The sequence below is a fragment of the Mus caroli genome, chromosome 3 (assembly GCF_900094665.2).
Source record: "Mus caroli chromosome 3, CAROLI_EIJ_v1.1, whole genome shotgun sequence".
Taxonomy (NCBI): Eukaryota; Metazoa; Chordata; class Mammalia; order Rodentia; family Muridae; genus Mus; species Mus caroli.
Window position 1 is genome coordinate 97,360,348 of NC_034572.1, and position 24,054 is coordinate 97,384,401.

General features: G+C 40.7%; 1 protein-coding gene across 2 annotated transcripts in view; it reads left to right on the forward strand.

The window, feature by feature from the left end:
* The first annotated feature begins 3,989 nt into the window (after positions 1 to 3,989).
* Trim33 (tripartite motif containing 33) overlaps positions 3,990 to 24,054 on the forward strand; it is a 70,553-nt gene continuing 50,488 nt past the window's right edge. For both annotated transcript variants that reach the window (XM_021157624.1, XM_021157625.2), the window contains exon 1: positions 3,990 to 5,121. In XM_021157624.1, the coding sequence (XP_021013283.1) occupies positions 4,572 to 5,121 (550 nt within the window). In that variant the 5' untranslated portion in view covers positions 3,990 to 4,571. The remainder of the gene's footprint in view (positions 5,122 to 24,054) is intronic.

A 24,054-nucleotide genomic window follows, 5' to 3' on the forward strand; every position in this document is an offset into this window, starting at 1 on the left:
GAAACCCTGTCTCGGAAAAAAAACAACAAACAAACAAACAAACAAACAAACAAAAAGTTCATGTAAGTTGGTAATTGGAGATGAATGGAGAGATCTGGACAAATATTTGCAAAATCAAACTTGAAAGAATGGAATACGTTTTTCTTTGTTTTATTTTGAGATAGGGTCTCTAGTTCATGTTTCTTCTACTTTAGCCTCCCAAGTGCTGGCATTACAAGTGTTAGGCCTTTCATCAGTAAGAAAGGGCCTAGATTTCAAAGGTTTGGAAGATGATAGTTTATGTACAATCTAAAGACTTCTAAAGACTTCTGCAAGCCTGGACCATGAAGGTTTCAACTTCTGTCTGCTAACCTCGGCCTACAATGTTTCAGCCTCTGAGACTTCCTGCTGAATAAAGTCACCTCTTTTCTAGCTCTTTCTGAACTCTGAGTGCTTGGTTCAACTTTGGTGTTCTGGCTCAAACTCCTTTCCAAGCTGTCTGATTTAATCTGGCTTCTCTTGGCTTCTGTCTCAATTGCTCTGCTTGGAAAAACTGCCTCTGAACTCCATGAATTGAGCTCTTTCTCCCATGTGTTGCTCTTGTTTTGTTTGTTTTGTTTTTTGTTTTTTTCGAGACAGGGTTTCTCTGTATAGTCCTGGCTGTCCTGGAACTCACTTTGTAGACCAGGCTGCCCTCTAACTCAGAAATCTGCCTGCCTCTGCCTCCCGAGTGCTAGGATTAAAGGCATGCTCCACCACTGCTGGGCCCATGTGTTGCTCTTAAGTAGCCTCTCTTTCCTGTGTTAGTCTCCTGAGAGTTGGGTATATACTATCTCTGACTCATAGTATCAAATGTTTCTCTGATTGATCACTTTGTCTGACCCTCAGTTAGATAGCACTTTCTTCTTCTTCTTCTTCTTCTTTTTTTTTTATATTTATTTATTATATGTAAGTACACTGTAGCTGTCTTCAGACACTCCAGAAGAGAGCATCAGATTTCGTTACGGATGGTTGTAAGCTGTTACCACGTGGTTGTTGGGATTTGAATTCAGGACCTTGGGAAGAGCAGTCGGCAATCTTAACCGCTGAGCCATCTCACCAGCCCTAGACACCACTTTCAAACCTTGCTGTTTCCTTCTACAAACTACCTTCATTGTTTGGGATTAAAGGTGTGTACTAAGGGCGTGTCTATATTTCAGCCAGATGGAACAGACTAGATCTTTGGATGAGATCGCTTGCCAGAGCAGCCATAGTGCTGGATTAAAATTCTTCTAACAGTCATTGTATCAATTGTAAATGAACTTGTGACATGAATTTGCCTAGAGAAAAAGATGATTGAGAAGAGAAACTACAGTCAAGATTTGAGAAACTCCACCGTTTAACAACTGTGCATGTGACAATTTAGCTTAGAAGGCCTGTTCCAACTGTTCACATTCTACCAAAGAGCTTGTCTTCAGGCTTCCTGGGATATAACTCCAAGACCTTGGAATACTTTAGTATGAGTTTTTGTTTGCTTGAGGAGTTGGCCACAGTGTAGTTGAAATATCACAAGAGCATTGCATGCCTATGGGACTGACTCCCAATAAAAATTCTGACAGTATGGCTGGGGTGAGCTTCCCTGATACAAGATCTACACATTGTCACTTATCACTGTTGGGGGGGGACTAATTTAACTCTAAGACAAAGGGACACGTGGAGACTTTGAGCCTGTGTTCCACTGGCCTTTGCTCTCCATGCCTTTTTTACCTAGACCTGTCAACTTTCAAAAATTATAGCAGACTTTTGAAATTTTGTGGCTTTACTCAGCAAACCACTGAGCCTAAGGCTGGTATTGGGGGCCCCTGACACAGCCCTTAGCACGGAAACTACATGTTCACGTGGCAGGAGGATAATCAGGAGAGGCTCACGTCACGAGAGCCAAGGAAATGATCCTGGGAAGGGAGGGGGCAACAGTGATAAGTGGCCTGGAGAAGAAATGAAGGTTCTTTCATTTCGATCAGACAGGCACATCAAATGCAAAAATATGGATATAAATCACAAGGCTGGTGAAACCCTGGTGGCAGAGTGGTATGAGTGGAAATCTGGGCAGACTAGATTTAGGAATAAGTGGAATACGACAAAATAGAAATATCTTTAGAGATACACATGAAAGAACCAAAAGTTAATTTTGCCGGGCGTGGTGGCGCACGCCTTTAATCCCAGCACTCGGGAGGCAGAGGCAGGCGGATTTCTGAGTTCGAGGCCAGCCTGGTCTACAAAGTGAGTTCCAGGACAGCCAGGGCTATACAGAGAAACCCTGTCTCGAAAAAACAAAAAACAAACAAAAAAAGAAAGTTAATTTTATTTATATTTAGATAAAAATATATCAAGGCTATTTGGTTTTTTTTTTTTTAATTAGGGCTCCTTTTTCTCAACATCCTCTTTAACATTTGTTTTCAGTTTTCTTGATGATTGCCATTTTAACTGGGGTAAAATGGTATCTCAAAATAGTTTATTTGCATTTCCCTGATGACTATGGAAGTTGAACATTTTGAAAAATAGTCATTGGCAATTTATTTGCATTTCTTTTTTTCTTTCTTTCTTTTTCTTTTAAAGTGTCTATTCATTAGCTCGTTTGGTGACTGGCCATTTTAGTTGCTTGGTATTTATTTTTCTCAGTGTTTGGTACAGTCTGGATAGTAGCCCCTTGTCGGAGCTGTAACAGATAAAGCTTTCCCCCTGTTCTGTGCACTGTCTCTGTGTTCTACTGACAGTTCCTTTGTTGTGGAGAAACTTTTCAATTACATGTAGGCCTTTTTTTTTTTTTTNTTTTGGTTNTTTTGAGACAGGGTTTCTCTGTGTAGCTCTGGCTGTCCTGGAACTCACTTTGTAGACCAGGCTGCGCTGGGATTAAAGGCTTGGGCCACCATGCCCAGCCACACGGAGGCCATTCTTATTCAAACGACCACAAGCGTTATCTCCTATTCTTCCTTTCCTTGTTGAAGCCATCCATTCCTCTCACACTAATTCCAGGGTCTCTGTTTGCCTTAGGCCCTTTGTTTTTTGCCACCTGCTCCTCTGTCTGGAATACTCTTGTGCAAGCCAGGTTTCTTCACCTTATCAGCAGAGCCCTTGCTCAATCAGCACAAATCCTTTACACCCGCCTTATTTTTACTCCAAAGCATTTATCATTTCCCCCGACATACTCTCCATGTTCATCCTCTAAACTGTCAACTTCTTGAAGGCAGAGAGTTTCTTTGTTCTCCTGCAGGAACCCCAGCGTTTCTATCTTAACACGAAAGTCAGAAGAGATTTCAAAGGAATTGATGAAAACCACTTTTCTGTGAATTTAAAAACTCACCCAAATAAATTTCCTGTATAACTACGGTCTAGGACCGGCTTGTGAGACTAACATTAAAACAGCTGTTGCACTTACATCATTTCCCCTCCCCCATTTCTTTTTGGAGGCAAGGTCTCCCTATGAAGCCTGATGCTTAAGCTGGCCAGGAACTCAACAGTCTCCCTGCAGGTGACTACAGGTGGGCACTATATCAAGTTACACTTGTTCTGGCAGCACTGGCTAAGTGAAGGTCTGATGGCAGCCTGAGGCGGAGAGGCCCGATACCAACAAAACAAAACCCTTTCATGAAGCTTCTAAGATTGAGGTGGTGAGGACAGTCAGCTGGCCCACCCGGGGACGCCGAGTGAGACTCTCGGGATATATTGGTTAGAAACATGGTCTCCCAAACTGGCACATCAGCCGCAGGGACTTTTCAACATTCATCTGGTTTCCAACTTCCTGATTCTGTTTTGGGGTGTGGCCCTGGCATCTGTTTAGAAAAAGCTCATTTGATTGGCTTTCAGGTATGTAGCAACGCTGGAGAATCACCTTAAGAAGCTAAAAATAGCTATTAGGAGACTCCTGTCTCACCGCAGGAGCCTATATCTGGAGACCTTTGGGGTGTGTGTGTACGTGGGGGGGACTCTGCGCATTCGCTCTCTGGAGTCACAGCCCTCTAGAGAACGCGGTCCAGCAACACCCAGCGAAGACCCAGGTGGTCCGCACCTCCTCGGTAGGAGGCCTCCGCGTCCAAGCGCGCGACAGGTGAAGCTTCCGCGGAGGCGCGCCCGTCGCTGGGGATGGCGTCGCCGTGGAGACGCTCGCTCGGGGGCGAACGCAAGCCGGCCTCCCACCCGTGCATGTTTTCCCTCCCTTCTTCCCGCACCACCGCGGCTTCGGCGCTAGCAGCCACATCATAGAGACCTAGTTCCACCAGCTCCTACCGAGCTACACAACTCCAGCCCGGTGGCAACAGACCACACCGAGGCGCGGAGCAGCATCGCGGTCTGTCCCGCGAGCGCGCGCGGCCGGAGTTCCCGCCTCCCTCCGGAGGACGTCGGTGCGTACGTGCGCGTGCCCACCCCTCCCGCCCCGCGACGCGAGGGCGGGGGCGCCGCGTGCGCGCGCGCTCTCGTGCGTTCGCTCGCTCGCTCGCTACTTCGCTCGCTCTCGGCGGCCGCTCTTGCTGTGGCTGCGGCTGAGGCTGGGGGCGGCGGCGGCGGCGCGAGCGGCGGGCGGCGCGGGGCGGTCCGGCGGGTTCAAAGAGGAAAACATGGCGGAAAACAAAGGCGGCGGTGAGGCAGAGAGTGGCGGCGGGGGCAGCGGTAGCGCGCCGGTAACCGCCGGGGCTGCCGGGCCCACGGCGCAGGAGGCGGAGCCGCCTCTCGCCGCGGTGCTGGTGGAGGAGGAGGAGGAGGAAGGCGGCAGGGCTGGCGCGGAGGGCGGTGCGGCTGGGCCTGACGACGGGGGGGTGGCCGCGGCCTCCTCAAGCTCGGCCCCGGCCGCCTCGGTCCCCGCGGCCTCAGTGGGCTCCGCGGTCCCCGGAGGCGCGGCATCGACGCCGGCTCCAGCTGCTGCCCCGGCCCCGGCCCCGGCCCCCGCTCCCGCTCCGGCTCCGGGTTCCTCGTCGGGGCCACCTCTCGGACCACCAGCCTCGCTTCTGGACACCTGCGCGGTGTGTCAGCAGAGCTTGCAGAGCCGGCGCGAGGCGGAGCCCAAGCTGCTCCCCTGCCTGCACTCCTTCTGCCTGCGCTGTCTGCCGGAGCCGGAGCGCCAGCTCAGCGTGCCCATCCCTGGGGGCAGCAACGGTGACGTCCAGCAAGGTGAGCAGCAGGCCGCACCCGGGAGAATCTGGTGTGGCGGCTTGGGGTGCCGAGGGTGCTCGGACGGTGCAGTGCAGAGAGGTCTCCGAGACGAAAGCCACGGCCCCGGGGACGGTTACCAGAGAAGCTGCACCGCCGGAGATACGGGGAGGCAGAAGGGAGGGGTGCCGGCTGCGAGGGGCTGGGGGAGGGGATGCTGAGAGGGAGGTTTGAGGCGCTTCTGCAGAGGGTGGACTAAAGAGACAGAAAAGGGGTGTACCGAACCCTCTGTGAGAAGTGAGTTGGGGTGGGAAGGCCTGGTCCGACAGTGTTGTTAGCTAGGGGTTGGAATGGATTGCTTATTGGCCTGTTCTAAGGTTAGGAGAAAGAGCTACCGATTAAATGGTAATAAAAGACATTGGAGTCCTTGGGTTAGAAGAAGGCACTAGGGTGACATTGCGATGAGGAGCTTGGTAAGTGATATTAGTTGTGAGGGGCCTGCGTGGTTAGGGGAAATCCTGGGATTTGAGGATGAAGAGAGGAACTTGGAAGGGAAGAGTGTCAGGGAGAGTTGGGCTTATGTTATTTCATTTGTTATGCATTAATAGCTCAAGTATTCAGGGCACTGTGCTAGAACTGAATAAAATGCTCAGTGAGGACTCCTTCAGTCCAGTAGTGGAACCGTGTGTCACCTGAAGCAGTAGAGGTGTGGGTATCATGGTTGTGGCATTGGAAGGAAGGCCTGGCTGGAAAGCTTGAGTGACCACTTCGCAGGGGCGGACAGTATTCCCAGCACAGGGCGCTTTCTACAGCTCTAACTAAAGGATGGTATGTAAGATGGCTGTGGAAGTTAGAATGGATTAATTGGCTCCATAGTCAAGGAAGTCCATCCTTCCAGTTTCTGAAACTGTGTTTGGATTTGAGATGCCATATTGGATTTTTCTGTTTCCTAGAAAGATCTCCTGTGTAGTACTCTAGCAGGGTACTACATGCCCATTATGAAAGTGTTTCTATATAGAAATTAAATAAATATACTATGGGGTAGATAACATCCTACAACTAGTTAGGCGTTGTGATGAGCTTGCTAAAAGGTTTATATTTCAAAGCTTTTGAATTAATTTTGGAACTTCAGGGAAGGGATTGTGGACTGTCCTAAAGGGTTGGTTGGTGTTTAGCCTGTAGACCAGAGGACCTTCCTGAAGGGTCTCTTTTATCCTAGGCTAACCTCAAACTGTGTTGAATCTAGGATGACCTTGAACTTTTTAAAAATTCTATTGCTTCTGTCTAACTTCAGGGAGTACAGCTGTTCATTCACCACAACTTCTGGATTTATGCAGTGCTGCTGATGGAATGTGGGGGGGCGGGGGGACTTCATGGTCAGTTGAACTAGCCCAACTCTGGGGAAAATATCAAGAGGAAAAATAATCATGTTTTCATCCAGAAACTATGACGTAGAGCATTTGGAGGCATGAGGAGAGGCATGAGTGCAGGTGGGAAGACCAGTTAGGAGAACTATTCTAGGAAAGAAAATGTGTGGACTGGGCAGTAAAGACCTATAGTAGCTGTTACACAAGGGCACATTTGATATTAGGGCGGGTGTTAGCTTTTTGAGAAATGGCTGATTTGGGGCTTTTCCCTAGGTCCATTTCCTACTTATGATTTGGACTGATGAATTATTTCATAATTTATTTTTTCCTCATTTGTAAAATAGGGACAGAAGTAGTAGTGAAAGAAAATATAAAGTGACTGGTACATGGTAGTTGCTAACAAAATGGCAGGCAGTTTATTACCAGTAACTGAGTGTAAGTGGCCATAGAAATGGAGATGGAGGAGAGCACTGAGACTGGTGTGAGAGGAGAGTACCATTGTTAGATGATTTCCAGGTTTCTTGTTTGGTGGGCTGTACCTCTGTTTAAATGAGGAATTTCAGGCACATAATCAGGTATTGGTGATGGAAGAAGGAAGGATATTGCGGTTTTGAACATGACAGGCAATAATGTTAAGAATAAAATTTCTTTTTTTGTTTTTGTTTTAGAGATAATCTCTCATTGTAGTCATGGCTGTCCTGAAACTCAATCTGTAGACCAGGCTGACCTTAAACTCAGAGAACCTCCTTCCTCTTTTCCTGAGACTTGGGATTAAAGGTGTGAACCACCACAGCTCAACCAAGGGTAAAGTTCTGAGCTGTGTAGTGACATATACCTATAATCCCACCACTTAGGCTGGACCTGATTTGCATACACAAAGAATCTGTCTTCACATAACAACAGATATATTAAAAACTGAATTTTGGCTGATGGAGATACTAAATAATAGGTTTAAAGGGGATACTGCATATGCCCTTAAGAGCATAGTAAGACACATGAGGTTCAGTGTTCTTGTGAAAGCCTGTATTAGGGGATACATTAAGTGGGAACTGAAGAAGCAACTGTATCTGACTGATTAGCTGAGAAACTGACCTTACAAAATTGGCTCTCTGAAATTTGTGCAGGAATCTATAAATTTCCTCAGTTCCTCTCCCCCCTTTTAAAGATTTATTTTTTATTATATGTAAGTACACTGTAGCTGTCTTAAGACACACCAGAAGAGGGAGTCAGATTTCACTAGGAATGGTTGTGAGCCACCATGTGGTTACTGGGATTTGAACTCAGGACCTTCAGAAGAGTAGTCAGTGCTCTTATTTGTTTTTTAACTAAATTAAGTGGATGGGAATAAACACAATCATTTCTAAGTAATGGTGTTTTTTTGAAGAGTATCTAAAACAAATTGAGTATGGAATCAGCCATTATTTTTAGTCAAGCAGTCTAGAAGATACTTTGTTAGGAGTAGCTCTAATATGCACCCTTTGCATTTCAGAACACAGTTGAAATCTAATTTTAATCATCACTATTTCCTATTAGAGTATTGTAGAATATGTTTTCAATAAATAGCTTTTGAACAAATAAGAATCATCTAGAGCAGTGATTCTCAGCCTCCCTAATGCTGTGACCCGTTACTACAGTTTCTCAGGCTGTGGTGACCCTAACCATAAAATTGTTAGTTTTTAAAATGATTTACTTAAACTGGAACTGGAGTTGTTGACACTGTGAGCTGCCATGTTGTGGGTGCTGGGAATTGAACCAGGGTCTTCTAGAAGAGCAATCAGTGCTTTTAACTTCTGAGCCATCTCTCCAGCCTCCCAAAATAAATTTTGTTGCTATTTCATAACTAATTTTGTTTCTGTTATGAATCATGTAAATATTTTTGAAAATAGAGGTTTGCCAAAGCGGTCACCACCCATAGGTTGAGAACCACGGATCTAGAGTGAATGGAGAAATGGCTTGATTAAGAGCATTGCACCCATTTGTATATCCAAGTGTGTGTGTGTGTGGGGTCTTCTGTGTGAGTTAACCTTGGGACTTATGTCCCAGGAGTATATATACTGTATGGCAATTCTAGCTTCTGTGTGGCTTACCTAGGTGGGCACTTACATTTTTAAATTACTGTTTTAAAATATTTATTTTTAATTATGGGTATGTATCTGTGTGTAGGTATGTGCATATAAGTGCAGATGACTGCAGAGTCCAGAGGCCTCTGATCCCCTGGAGATGGAATTATAGGCAGTTGTGAGCTACCTGTGGGTGTTGGGAATTGAACTTGGGTCCTCTGGAAGAAAGGTACATACTCATAATAGTTGAGTCATCTCTTCAACTCACTTTAAATTTTTTAATTTTAATTTTTTGAGACAGTATCTTATTATAGACAAGTCTTGAACTCAGTATAGAGTTGAGCATGACTTTAAACTTCATATTTTCTCAAGATAGGGTCTTGCTGCTATGTCCAAACTGTCCTTGAACTCCTGAGCTCTGGGCTCAAGTAGTTGATCCTCTTGGTTCAGTTTCTTGAGAAATTGATACCTTAGGCCAGGGACCACCTGGCTTGGCTAAACAGCAGTTGAACACTGTCATCTTGGCCCATCCATGATTTGCAGGATTAAAACTTTTTTTTTAAAGTAACTATGCTGCTACATTATTTACTTTAGTTATAAAGTTTAGTTTAGGCTAAAACTGTTGGCCCCATAGCATAAGATGGTGGTTTCATGCCTTACTACTGAGACGTATCTCCTACCCAGCCTGTTACTGTATTTTTACTGCCACTTTGTTAAGAGTTCTGATTTAACTGATTTTTTTTTTAATGGAAAGTAATATTTTAATTGAAAGAGACTGGCAGATGATGTTCTCCGGTAGGGTATTTGGCAGTCATTGTTTCAAGAATGAGGGAATTGAGCCTGTTAAACTTTATGAAAACAAGTTGCAGTCTATGTTTGCCAAGGATACACATTGAGCTTTAAGGTGAAAATTGGGATTTTGGAAAAAATGGTGTTGTTGCTATGAGCATGACAGTTTTTCAGTATTTAAATCCTTTTCTGATGATGATGATGAAGATGAAGAGGAGGAGGAAGAGAAGGAGAAAGAGGAGGAGTGTGTGCATGTATTTATACTGGGTAATAAAATGTCAGCATTTGGAAGAGCTATACAACTCACTGAATGAGTATTATCCAACTGACCAAAGGAAAGTCATTCAGAGCCCAGTAGGCTAAATAAATTCATAGATTATAATATGAGAGACAGGTAGGAGTCCACAATACTATGGATACTTAGGAAATATACTTTTAAAGTTTTTCTGTTTTATCAAAGGATTGTCATTTTTTTCTACAATTTCTAAATGTATTATTCCCTTTTCTTAAGTATGTAGTTATATGAGGTTACTTTTGTTTGTTGTTTTTGCTTTTTTGAGACAGGGTTTCTCTGTGTAGCCCTGGCTGTCCTGGAACTCACTCTGTAGACCAGGCTGGCCTTGAGCTCACAGAGATCTGTCTGCCTCTGCCTCCCAAGTATGTACCACTACTACCCAGCATGAGGTCAGGCTTTTATGTGCTTCAAAGGAAAAAAAAAAAAGACAGATTAAATGAGTTTGGCTTGGTGTTGCATTTCTGAAGTCCTTGCTACTAGAGAACCTGGTAGATTGCTTAAGTCTACAAGTTCAGGGCCAGCCTGATTACCTAGTGGAACCTTGAGCAGAAGCATATATCAGGCCAGCTTCTTGTAACCTGTGTGTGTGTGTGTGTGTGTGTGTGTGTGTGTGTGTGTATGTGTATTGTGGTGGTAGATAATGATCATGGCCTGCAGCATACCATGCTCATGTTTTACCACTCGTTATAAATCTAGATTATTTTTTTGTTGTTGTTGTTATATGTATGTCTATTTGTATGTATGGGTACATGTATGTGCAAATATATGTTTATATGTATGTGCCTGCCTATGAAAGCCTGAAATTTATGTTGGTTGTCTTCCTTGAATATATACCACTTTACTGAGCCAGTGTCTGTCTTTCTCTTTTTTTAAAAGATTGATTGATTTATTTGTATGTGAGTACACTGTACACTGTTACTGGTCTTCAGACATACCAGGGGAGGACATCGAAGTCTGTTACAGATGGTTGTGAGCCGGGAATTGAACTCAGGACCACTGGAAGAGCAGTCAGCGCTCTTAACCACTGAGCCATTTCTCTAGCCCCTAGGCAGGGTGTTTTGCTGATCTTGGTGCTAGCCACTGACAGCCAATCTTGGCTAGTGGTTCCCATGTCTCTGACACTCAAGTGTTATGATTACTGGCAGAAGCCAGGCATTCCCCACCCTTTTTTATTTGTTTGTTTGTTTGTTTTTTTGTTTTGTTTTGTTTTAATTAGTGTCTCTCTGGCTGGCTTGGATCTTTCTGTATAGACCAGGCTGCCTTGCATTCATAGAGAATGCCTTTCTTCTGCGCTCTGCCTCCCAAGTGCTTGGATTAAAGGTGTAAGCTATCCTGCTCAGCATTTGTACTGCCCTGTTTTTTTAAAACGTGAATTCTGGGGGTTTGAACTCCAGTTCTCATGCTTGTGCAGTATTTTATCCATTGAGCCATCTTTCCATTCCCTAAGATACTAAAATATGAAGATTAAAAAATGAGTTGATATTTTAAATTTTTACATAGTGTATGTATAAATAGCTATAATGTAGGCAAAAGTGCTTAAGAACTCAAGATTCTTAAACTAAAATAAGTCCTGATTCCTTAAAGGACAATAAGAAAATGATAACTTACAGTCATTGGTACAGTGAGAAAGATGGGAGGTAGTAGAGTAATCATTTGAAGTTTTTATATTAGATGTATCCATCAGTATGCCCCTAACAGAACGTAAAAATGCAACGTTTCTTACCCAAAGTTGGCCTTTTTATAAATAGTTCATCATAACTTACTAATTTTGTTTTATGGTTATAATTTTTTCATCATTGTATTTTCGGTGATTAGGCTCAGGGTTATGGATACATTAACCTCTGTCTCTTCTGTGGGTCACAAACTGCTCCTCTGTTCCTAGTCATTACCCAAGAGATAGTGGGAAAGAACTGCAAGAGTGAACAGTAGAGAAATACATTTTAATTTTTTTTGTCTTTGAATACATTTTGTCTTTTTTTGTCTTTCTTTTTTTTTTAAATTAGATATTTTCCTCATTTGCATTTCAAATGCTATCCCAAAAGACCCCTATACCCTCCACCCACCCTGCTCCCCTACCCACTCACTCCCACTTCTTGGCCCTGGCTTTCCCCTGTACTGGGACATATAAAGTTTGCAATACCAAGGGGCCTCTGTTCCCAGTGATGGCCAACTAGGCCATCTTCTGCTACATATGCAGCTAGAGACACAAGTTCTGGGAGTACTGGTTAGTTCATAATGTTGTTCCACCTATAGGGTTGCAGACCCCTTCAGCTCTAGGGTACTTTCTTTAGCTCCTACATTGGGGGCTCTGTGTTCCATCCAATAGATGATTGTGAGCATCCACTTCTGTATTTGCCAGGTACTGACAAAGCCTCACAGGAGACAGCTATATCAGGGTCCTTTCAGCAAAATCTTGCTGGTGTATGCAATAGTGTCTGCATTTGGTGGCTGATTATGGGATGGACCCCCGGGTGGGGCAGCTATTAAAAGCAGTGAATTTATGAAATTCTTGGGCAAATGGATGTATCTGGAGAATATCATCCTGAATGAGGTAACCCAATCACAAAAGAAGTCACTTGATATGCACTCACTGATAAGTGGATATTAGCCCAGAAACCTAGAATACCCAAGAACAACTTCCAAAACACAAGAAAATCAAGAAGGAAGACCAACTCGTGGATACTTCATGCCTCCCTAGAATAGGGAATAAAATATCCATAGAAAGAGTTGTAGAGTAGAGAAATACTTAAGGCCTGTAGCTTAGTGATGAAAAGTGTGTACTGTGTGGTACTGACCAACACCCTCCACACACAGGCACCATGTATTGGCACCAGGGCCTTTACATGTTATGTTAGACAAATGCCCTACTGCTGATCTACACCACAGCTCTAGTAATAACTTTTTGAGTGCATGTATATGATGTATGATTTATGTTCTTTCTATGAGTTGTTTGTATGTTTTCTGTCTTTCTTCAGACTGCTTATCGTTTTTTGCAAGAATTCTCAATGGATTCTGTACATTGTCTTTTGTTGAATATGTAAATTGGTTAATTTGAGCCTATGTATTTTGCTGTGGTAACCATCCTCTAAGGTAGTGCCTTGTTCTTCTTCTCTTCTTGACTCTTTGTGTCGACTGCCCCTCAGGGCTGACCCCTATAACCAAGAGAACACAATAATGACTTCCAAAACAGCACCACCAGCTGGCAGCCAGCTGTTCAACATCAGAGCCTAAGGGGAACTTTTTTCGTTTAAACCACCACACCAAACAAATGGGCAACAAGTCACATATGTAGAGCAGAATGGCCTTTTAGTGACAAGGGAAAATGAGGCTGGAGTACAGTGCTCAGCATGTGTGTGGGGGCAGGGGGGAGGAAAAGGGAAAAGAAGAGGAGGGCAGAGTTGTGATCAAGTAGGGCTCCAGGGGCTGAAAAGGAAAAAGAAAACAAAAACAACAAAACAAACAAACAAAAAACAAGAAGAGACAGACAGCTGTGCTGTGGTGGTATTATGCCTGTGATCTCAGGACTTGGTTGGTTAGTGGCAACAAGATCAAGTGTTCAGTATTATCTTCAGATACAAAGCAAATTCAAGGACAGCATGAGCCATGTAAGACCTTGTCCCTAAAATACCCCACGAGTTTAGGAGTTTTGGCTCAGTTCCTCCAAAGAGGTTATAGTCAGAACACTAGGCTACAGTGATCTGAAACGGATTAGGCTAGAAGACGCAATAGTTGCCCACTCACATGGCAGAAAACCAACTGTTTTGGTTTATGGGCCCCTTTCAAAGGATTATAAGAATGTTCTCGCAGCACAACTTTCCTTCAAGAATCAAAGTTCCAAAGTATAAGGAAATAGTTGTGTCTTTACTGACCTGGCCTGAGTCACAGCAGGATTTCTTACAAACAAAAAGTGAAAATTACTTTATGAACAAGGTAAATTTTTGAGTGTCTTATTTCTAAACCAAGCAAGGAAAATCTATACACGTGGGAATTATATATTAAATCTTCAATTGAGCAAAATGTTTCAAAATTCTTCTAAAAACATTTCCATTCTTAGTAGTAGAGCATTACAATTTTACTAGATTAATTCATTTTAAAATTTTTGTCGATAAAAATTATAGAAACTGGTTTTCTTTTGTGAGTTCCACTCATATCCTTGATATTGTCTCAAAGCTTAAAACATTTACTGTGCCTTCTGATACCACGTCCCATATTTGGATTTGGTGGGAAGTATTAGGTAACAGTTTAAAGTTACACAGGATTTGAAAGATTTGAAAGGATTTGAAAGAGCTCATTTAGATTCTTACTTGAAAGAATACAAATAATGGCTGGAATAAAACATTTGGAGCACTTTGGCTTCTTATCACATGTGGTCTACTAATGGAGTGCTAATATCCAAACTATACAACATATACAACTTTTTCAGAAACAAGCCTCATATAATAAGTACTAGTGTCCAGGGTGAATGTCATTGAAAACATGTACCCATTTTTATGTGGACTATAGTAGATATATATGAATGTGGGATGCTTAGAATCATTTCATTGTGCTTGTACTTGTAAGTCTGAAGAATCAAAAGTAACAAAAGCACTGCATTTCAGTGTTCTGTATATTAAATTTTCTGTTTTTCCACTCAGTAGTACCTACATGTTTTGTGAAGCATATTACAAAGGGTGTATGTAATAAACCTTGAGCCTGTTGAACCTTGCTGAGATGATAACACTCAAATTATTTACAAATTGCTATGAGATACTTTGTAACAGTAAATCAAACAGTTTTTGAAATGTTCAAAAGTAGAGATTAATTGTGGCTGAGATTTGCTGCCTTTGCCTACATGTTGGCTTGGAGTTGATCCCTATTTCTCAGTCATATTATATATATGACTCATTTTGGTCCTTATTCTTTCAGTTGCAACTCAGGCTGTTCTTAACATTTATCTAACTTCCTTCCTTATTCTTTCAGTTGCAACTCAGGCTGTTCTTAACATTTATCTAACTTCCTTTTGTTTTGTTTTGTTTTTTCCAAGACAGGGTTTCTCTGTGCAGTCCTGGCTGTCCTGGAACTCATTCTGTAGCAACTGTTTTCTTATTTGTCCCTCATTTAATATTGTATGCTTTCATGATAGATTGTCTGAATTAATAATGGCAGGAAAAATTACTTGTAGACAGAACAATTAGCTGTAGACAGTCATTGAATTATTTGAATACTTCCCATGAATATGTTTAGATTACTACTTTGTAAAAACCCAAGTTCAAGCCATCAGATATGTTAATGCTTGTCTGTACTAGTACTTGGGATTTGGAATTTAAAGCCAGCTTGGCTTATATATAGCAAGATCCTCTGTCAAAAACAAAACAAAGAATGATCAGTCCCAATGTATAACAATTACATGTTATCTTATTTGTTTATAAAGATCTTCTCAAAGGGATAATGCTACTTTTCTGGTGCTAAGAATCAAACCTCAGGCTTTGAGTCAGTGTCCCATTTCTCCCTATTTATTTATTCATTCATTCATTTCTCTCTTGTGGGGAAAAAAAAATCAAGTCTCACTGTAAACCCTCTCACCCCCCCTGCCCCCCCACCTAACGAGACCACAGAGGTAGATTGATAAAATCATACTTTAAAAAAATGGCTCTTTTATGTTGGCGATACTAACATATATAAGATATAGGGAGTAGTGAGGAAATCCAGCCTGAATTTGAGAAGAGAGTGCAGGATCCCATGGACTGAAGTTGCAGACATTGTGAACTACCGTGTGGGTGATGGGTATTGACCCCAGTTACTCTGGAATAACAGCCAGCACTCTTAACCACTTAGACACCGCCAGATCCTCAGTTTGATTTTCTAACTTTGAAGTTTAAGTACTTACGTAAACTTTTCAGTAGCTGTATTGAATACAATATATTTTATTTGTATGTGTGTGTTGTATGTGTTTATTCATATGTGTGTCTACGATATGCCTAGAAGCCAGAAGTAGTTAGTTTTCAGATCTTCCTAAATTGATTTCTAGACTTTATTTTTGAAAAAGGGTTTTGTGTTGAACCATATTGAGCTTGACTGGTGTTGAGCAAACCCCAGCCAGAGACCTTCCGATCTCTGCCTCTCATTACAGTGTGTATATCACAGTGTCAGCTGATCTTTTTATCTGGGTGCTGGAAATTGAACTTACATTTTCCAGCTAGGTCATAAGCACTTACCCAATGATCCCTTTCCCCAGTACTGTAATATGTCATTAACAACAAGCATCATAATAATTACTAGAGTTTTACTGTGTAAGAAGCAAATGCAAGCATGTTTACAAATATTTGAATCTTGGAAGTGATTGGAATGTCATGTAAGTGGTGTTTAGGTCTCAAAATTCACATAAGCTCTTTTAATTATGATATAGATGTCTTCAGAGTAACACTAAATCTTTATGGTGGGTATGTAATAGTGTGGAATATTAAAAATATAAAATGTGTATGTATGTTCAGATGGCAGACCAAGCATGCACCTTTAATCCAAGAGCTTTTGTAAACAGGATTAAAAAAAAGTAGACAATAGCTCAAGAGGTGAAATAAGCAGCCAGTTGACAGGGAATGAACATAGGGAATAAAACCATAGAGAATACGAGGAAGTGAGAGGATAGAGAGATGCACATGAAGTAGAGAGGAGGGACATTCAGTTCCAGGGGCGTTGAGTGTGGAGGAGAGCATCTTTTTGGGACCTCAGCTGAGGGAGGCCAGCTGGTTGCTTTCTCTGCTTCTCTGAGCTAGCAAGCTTGCACCTAACATCTGGCTCCTGAGTCTTTATTGATAAAATCTAACATTTGAGATTTTTGTATTTGTCACTCCAGTCCATGGCACAACCATAGGAGAGAGAAATCATGCCAGCTTTGGACAGACTGAGAAGCCATCTGATTTGATAAGTCACCTGGGAAGTCCTCAGGGGGCGAGTTAAGGATGGGGAATACCATAATACCAGGTGCTAGGACCCTGTATAGCACTACTTTTTCTTCAGATGGCTTGAAAATAGAGGCAGAAAATGAAAATACAAACAATTTAACCGGCAGTGACATAATGATGATTATAATTACTATCAGTCTGATAATCCCTGTTATCTTTAGTAGATATAGTGGGTTTTTGGGGCCCAAAAGAAGCCTTCACTGATTGGTTGCAAAGATTGACTTCAGCTATAAATAGAATACTATCAGATTCAGAAGTCATAGAAATATTAACTGAATTTTTGGGTTTTGAAAATGCAAATTCAGACCCAAAAGGCAAGATCATCAATATGTGAATGGATTAGAAATTCAGCTGATATTGGATTTCATCTTATGCTACTCTGATAGGAGAAGTAATTTCTGAAAGGTCTAAGAAAAAAAAATCAAAATGCTAGGTGTATTAAATTGTGGGAAGCAGTTTGAAAAGTCATTTGAAAAGGGATTGTAGGCAAGGTGTTACTAGAAACAATTTTTTCTAGAGATAATCCACAAACAACACTGCTCTGGATATAACCAAGAACAGAACAGCTTCAATTTTTGTTTTATTGAAAACAAATTCAGGAAAGACGAAAAAAAAAAAAAAAAAACAAAGCATTTTGGCAAACTGCTATAAATGACCAAAGACCAAAGTTAGAAATACAAATAGAAGAAATAGAAATTGAATGCTTAGTAGTCACCAGAATCTTGGCATCCAGATTGATCTCTTCAGGAGGTAAATACTCAGCTTCTAGGAATTGGAACTTTTTCTCAGCCAAAACTAAGTGCAAGATTGTCGAGTGTATAGGGCCAGAAGGACAAATAGGAAAATTCAAGCTATTGTGGCTAATATAGCCATGAATTTATGGGGATGTGATTTGTTGCAACAATGGAAAACACAGAGAATGTTTCTAAGAAAAATACTAAAAGGTACTATCAAGAAGAGTCACAGGTAGTCCAGGTTGTCTATAAGCAGGACGTGACAGGTGGTGGTCTTTTAAAGGTACCAACCACCCTGCCTTTAAAATGACTAATAAGACTGGAGGCTAGATCAGTCAGTGGTCTATCACAAAAGAAAAATTACAGGTAATAGAACAGTTGGTACAGGAGTAGCTAAATGGTCAACATATTGAGAAATCCATGGAATTCCCTTGTGTTATAAAGAAATCAGGAAAATGGAAGATGTTAACAGATTTAAGAGCCATAAATAAGATGATTCAGCCAGTGGGCTCTTTACAGCTTGGAATCCCATTGCCTTCTTTATTACCTAAGTCATGGCCTTTAATAGTAATTGATTTAAAAGATTGCTTTTTCACAATTCTTTTGCATGAGCATGATAGGGAAAGGTTTACTTTCTCAGCACCTACTTATAATAATAGTTGTTCAATAAAGAGATATCTTTGGAAAGTCTTGCCATAGGAAGGTTAAACAGTCTTATGTTGTGCCAGTATTTTGTATAACAGCCACTAGATATAATTTGTAAACAGTTTCCTCAATCTAAAATTTAGGATTATATTGATGATATCTTACTGTCTGATTTTGATGTAGATAGCTTAGGGAAAAATGTTTGAAGAGGATTTTGCCTTGCTGGGGATTTCAAAATGCTCCTGAAAAAATACAAAGAGGAGATTCTGTTTATTATATAGGCTATAAGATAGATAGGTCTATAGAAAATTTGACCACAGAAAGTACAAATCAGGAGAGATCAATTACAAAATCTTAAGGATTTTCAAAAATTGCTGAGAGAGATTAACTGACTGTGCCCTACAATTGGATTAACTACTCAAGAGAAGTAATTTGTTCCAAAACTCGAGGTGATAAGGACTTAAATAGTTTAAGAAAGTTATCAGCTAAGACTGAGAGAGAACTGCTCTGGTAGAAAAGAAATTACACTGATGAACATGTGGACCATTTGGATCCAAAGCTAGATTGTTTGAAGAAAGATTTTTGTCACTTGGCAACCAGGAAATTATAAGGAAATGCCTTACTTGTTCTTGGTATAACCAAACTTCATTACTTGCAGGAAGTAAGAAGATTGGCACATGAATGTGTTTCATTTCAAAGTTTGAAAAATTAAAGTATGCGAACCATATCATAGATACGTAGTCAGGATTTCAATGGGCAACTGCTTGAAGTTCTGAAAACGCTAAATTTGTAATTACACATTTATTAGATGTTATGGCTATTATGGGGATACCTGTACAAATTAAGACCAAGAATGCGCCAGCATATGTCTCTAGTAAAATGAAAGCATTTTTGCATATTATAACATAAAGGACATTACAGGTATACCACACAATCCTGCAAGAACAAGCAGTTATAGAAAGATCTAATTGCAATTTAAAAGAAGTGCTTAATAAACAGTAAGGGGTAATAAAGACTCCCAGACATAAATTTCACTTTGAAAGTGCTATATTAACTTTAAAATTTTTTAAATGCTAATGAGAAAGGGACAACTGTAGAGAGACATTGGATAGTAGAAAAAAACTGTTGAATTAAATTGGTGTGTATCTTTTAAAGATGTGTTGACCTCAGATTGGAAACTAGGATATGTGTTACATTGGAGAAGAGGTTTTTGTCTTTGTTTCCACAGGAGAAGAAAAGGTATGGATATCATCAAAATTGATAAAGATTAAATTTGAACAGGAGAGACCTCCTGAATGAGAGGTGGTAGTTCATCAGACATCTTGGTTATTCAGTCCAAACTAATTTATAACGACTAACAAATAACCTTTAATTTGATCTGTTGTGAAAAAACAAAAATAAAAAATATTTTCGAATGAAAAGTTGCCAAGGCCATTTACCTTACTGGTGTGAAATGAAAAATGGGTTTTCTTAAACCAGGTGTCTTAATTTCATGTTAGATTGTTAGACTGTGGATAGCCATGTGGCCCACACCATCTTGAACATCAGCTCTTGTGTTTTCTTGAATAAAAAGAATATTTTTGTTCTTTGGTATTAAAGACACAGTTAAGAGACTTAAATTGTTTTAAGTAAAAACTCAAAGGGTTATTACAGTTCAAACTTGTTTTCTAAATCTCTAAGAGTTGGAGTGATTTGGAGCTAAGATAAAACATTAAAGCAGGGTGCTGGTGGCCCATGCCTTTAATCCCAGTGAATCTATATGAATTGTTTTCTAAATTCTAGAATTACCATGAATAAAGTGGTGGCACACACCTTTAATCCCACTACCCAGGGACAAAACTCAGATACAGCTCCTAATTGGTATGTTTGCACCCTAGAGAAATCACATACTATACAGTTTATTATAAAAATCCTCTACAGGGTTACTAGAGAGGCAGCTAATTTCCAGTGGGGACAGGAACAGAGAACAGCTTTTTTAACTGCCAGTAAGCTCATCTCCATGCATACAAGTCTGATCAATATTGAACCAAATGATAGCCTAGTTATGGATGCCATATTTATTGGTGAATTGGCAACTAGGGACTCTTCATAAAGCAAAAAGGAGTCCACTGACATTTGCCTGTTGGCTTTTATCACAAACACTTCTCATATGTGGAGAGTAAATATTCTCTCTTTGAGAGACAAATCTGGACAGTTTACAAGGCATGGAGAATCTTATACTCAGTCATTGCCAACCACCCTGTGGTCATAAGGGCACCCTTTATAGTGATGGATTGGATCTGTTTGAAGGCAAAGTCCTTCCCAGACTTAGCCATGGAAGGAAAGGTATTACAGTGAAACTGATACCTATAGACTTTGTGACTAGGAAGTTGTAGCCTTCCTGCACTGAGGAAATAGCTCACTTGCCTATAATCCCCATCCCCAAACCACTCACCCCTCCCCTAAAAGAGGTACCTATTGAACTGTGAGGACAGAATGGTCACAACATTTGGTTATTGAATGGTTTACTGATAGTTCATCAACCACTGATAAAGTACCAAAAAAAAAAAAAAAAAAAGAGCCAAAAGTAATGGGAAGCTGCAGACTGGAGGATGGAATGGCCAGTACTGAGGAAAGAACCACTATATCAGACAGACGACTAGGAAAGCAAAAGGAAAATACCTTCTCCAATTCATGATATAGATATGGTCATCAAAATGGAAAACCACTAACTGGCAGATTAATGGCAGAGATATCTGGTCATGGCCTCAAACTCAGAAATCCGCCTGTTTCTGCCTCCCAAGTGCTGGGATCAAAGGCATGTGCCACCACTGCCCGGCCATGTCTTAATTCTTGATGACATGAGCAAGATGTTAAGTAGAGGGAACCATAGCTATTGGCTTCATTGGATCCACTTTCATAGAATGAATTCTTTGTCCTACAAGTGAGCTGCCTCAGCATCTTTTGGTCTGCAGTGCATGGGGCAAAATCTTTGCACTGGGATTGGGGAAAGAAGGAAGCTCCAGATCTGGCTCCACTGTCTTAGCTTTGGAGTTTAAATTCAAACACAGACAGGATGAGAAAGGCTTGTGGCTGGTCCTTCCTGGGGAAGATACTGTAGTCCTTGACCTGACATTGGTGGATAATATGCCTTTTTGGCTACGTTCACCTGGAATGTTGCTTTTTGAGAAGAGGTTGGGGAATGGGTCATGGTTTAAATGTCATAGACTTTAATTTTTATTTTTTCCAGTTGGTCAGACTTTTGTATTTGACAGTGTTTCCATTATTTAGCTCTATTTAAGATGATTATTAATGTGTCACAGCTTAAATATTCTACACGTGGTATGCATCACATGTATGCTGCCTTCATGTGAGTTACCTAAAACACTTTTCAAATTTTATTTAAGATTCTATGCTTTAATATGATTTTTATATAGTGTTTTGGTTAGTTTCTTTTTTTTTTGAGACAGGGACTCACATTGTATCCCTGGCTAGCTTGGATCAGCCTACTTCTGCCTCCTGAGTTAAAGATTTGTTTTTGTTTTTTAAATTAATGTGTATGTATGTGTATCTGTATATAGATATGGGCACATGAGTGTACATGGAGGCCAGAGATGTCAGATTCCCCTAGGTTTGGAGTTAGAGGTGGTTGTGAGCCACTCTGTATGGGGTGCTGGGAATTAAGCTCTGCAAATGCAGCTGACACTCTTAACCACTGAGCATTTTTTTCAGCTCATCTAGTTTCTTAATGTTTGTTCTAGACAAAATATTTGTAACTTTTAATTTGTTTTTATTGATGCTTTTATTGGTGTGTAGCAAATTATAGAAACTTTAGGCTGAATGTGGTAACATACCTGTGATTCCATGTACAGTACTTGGCTGGGGCAGGTGGATTGACAGTTCTAGGCTAGACAGGGTATAGATATAAGACCATCTTTAAAAAATGTTTTCTCTGAAGACATCACTTGTTAGTGATTTTTTGTTTGTTTTTTTGTTTTTTAAAAAATTTATTTATGTGTTATGTAATGTGTTATGTGTTAAAATTTGTTATGTATGTGAGTACACTGTAGCTGTACAGATGGTTATAAGCCTTCATGTGGTTGTTGGGAATTGAATTTTTAGGACCTTCAGCTCACTCTGGTTGGCCTGGCTTGCTCCAGTCAACTCTGAACGCTCATTCCCTGCTTGCTCCGGCCCAAAGATTTATTTATTATTATACATAAGTACACTGATAGCTGACTTCAGACACACCAGAAGAGAACTTCAGAGCCACCATGTGGTTGCTGGGATTTGAACTCAGGACCTCTGTAAGAGCAGTCAGTGCTCTTACCAGCTGAGCCATCTCGCCAGCCCTTGTTAGTGATTTTGATCACAACTGTTCTTTGTCACTGAAAGTAGATGTGTTTAGGTTTAGTGAGAGACTCCATCTCATAAACATAAGGTAGGAAACGATTAAGGAAGATTAAGAAGGACATACATACACAAGCAGGCTCAACTTCACACGCATTTACACACTTTTGGGCACATGTACATGGACCTTAGCCTAAACAAAAATTTAATCATTTATTATATGTGTGTATGTGTACACGTGTGCTGGTACTTTCAGAGGCAAGAGGTGTTTAATCTCTGGAACTTTAGTTAGAATAAGTTATAAGCTGCCTAACATAGGTGTTAGGTACCAAACTCTGGTCCTTTGCCTAGGACAGTGCTTGCTTTTAATCTCAGATTGATTTTTAGACCTTAAACAGAAATTTAAGTGAGCTCCAGTTCTGTTAAAAGCTTGATAAAATTTAACAGGGAAACAAAACATTTACTCTTTGTTTTATAAGCTTAGTCCTTTTAAAATTTTACTAAAAGTAGAGTAACATTTTGAGAAATGGCCAGACAATTCCTACAAAGAAAAGCATTTAATTGGGGCTGGCTTATAATTTCAGAGGTTTAGTCCATTATCACCATGGTGGGAAACATTGCAGTGTGAAGGCAGACATGGTGCTGGAGGAGCAGAGAGTTCTATGTCTTGATCTGCAGGCAACAGCAGGAGACTGTCACACTGGGCATAGCTTGAGTTTCTATGAGACCTCAAAGCCTGCCTCCACAATAACACACTTCCCCCAACAAGGACACACCTCCTAATGTGCCCCTTCCTGAGCCAAGCATTTAGTCTTTGGGGTTAGGGGGATACCTATTGGTTCATGTATGTTTACCACATTTAAAAAATCTATTTACCTATTGATGGACACTTTGTTTTATTCCATACTAGTGGTGCAGTAGACAAGGGGATTTCAGATATCTCTAGAACATCTTGATTTCATTTCCTTTGGCTATATACCCACGAATGGGATAGCTGAATTAAAAGGATGTGTTAGTTTTTAAGAGCCTCCATATTGTTTTGTACAATTGCTGTGCTAATTGTATATTCTCAATAACAGTGCATAAGAGTTTCTCTTTTGCTTCCCCAACTGCATTTATAGTTTGCCTTTTTGATACTAGCTATTCCAACTAGAGAAAGATCATAACTCATTGTTGTGGTGTTGGTTTGTATTTTTTTGTTATCAATGGTGTAAATTTTTCATTACATTTTGTATGTGTGTGTACAAATGTAGACGACAGAAGATGGAAAATGACTTTTGGGCAGTTATTTTCTTCTACCCTGTGAGTGGATCATGGGACTTTGAATTCAGGCCTTTGGGCTTGCTGGCAAGCAGCTTTACATTCTGAGCCGTCTTAACAATCCTTGAACAATTTTTATATAGTTGCTGACCATCTTGTATGCTTTGAGAAGTATCTAGATCATGTTTCCATTTCATTTGTTGTGATCTGATTGCGTGCTAGGCTAGTGCTCTGTTACTGAGCTTCATCCTTTATTTGCCCATTTTTAGTTTGGATTACAACTACTACCGGTGTTTGCTGTTGTTAATTCCAGGGTCAGATGATTAATCTGCAGATATTTTTCCTATCCTGAAGATTGTTTACTTTGTTTTCTTCATTTTTCTGGTTTTGTTCTTTGCTTTTGAGTCTTCTATGGTTATATTTGTAATTTGACCTTCCTTCTGCTTCTGTTGTTGTTCTAATACTTTCAAGATTTATTCTTGCAGAGCCTTTTCCTTTTAATTGAATTTTTCTAAGAATTCTTATTGCTGCTGT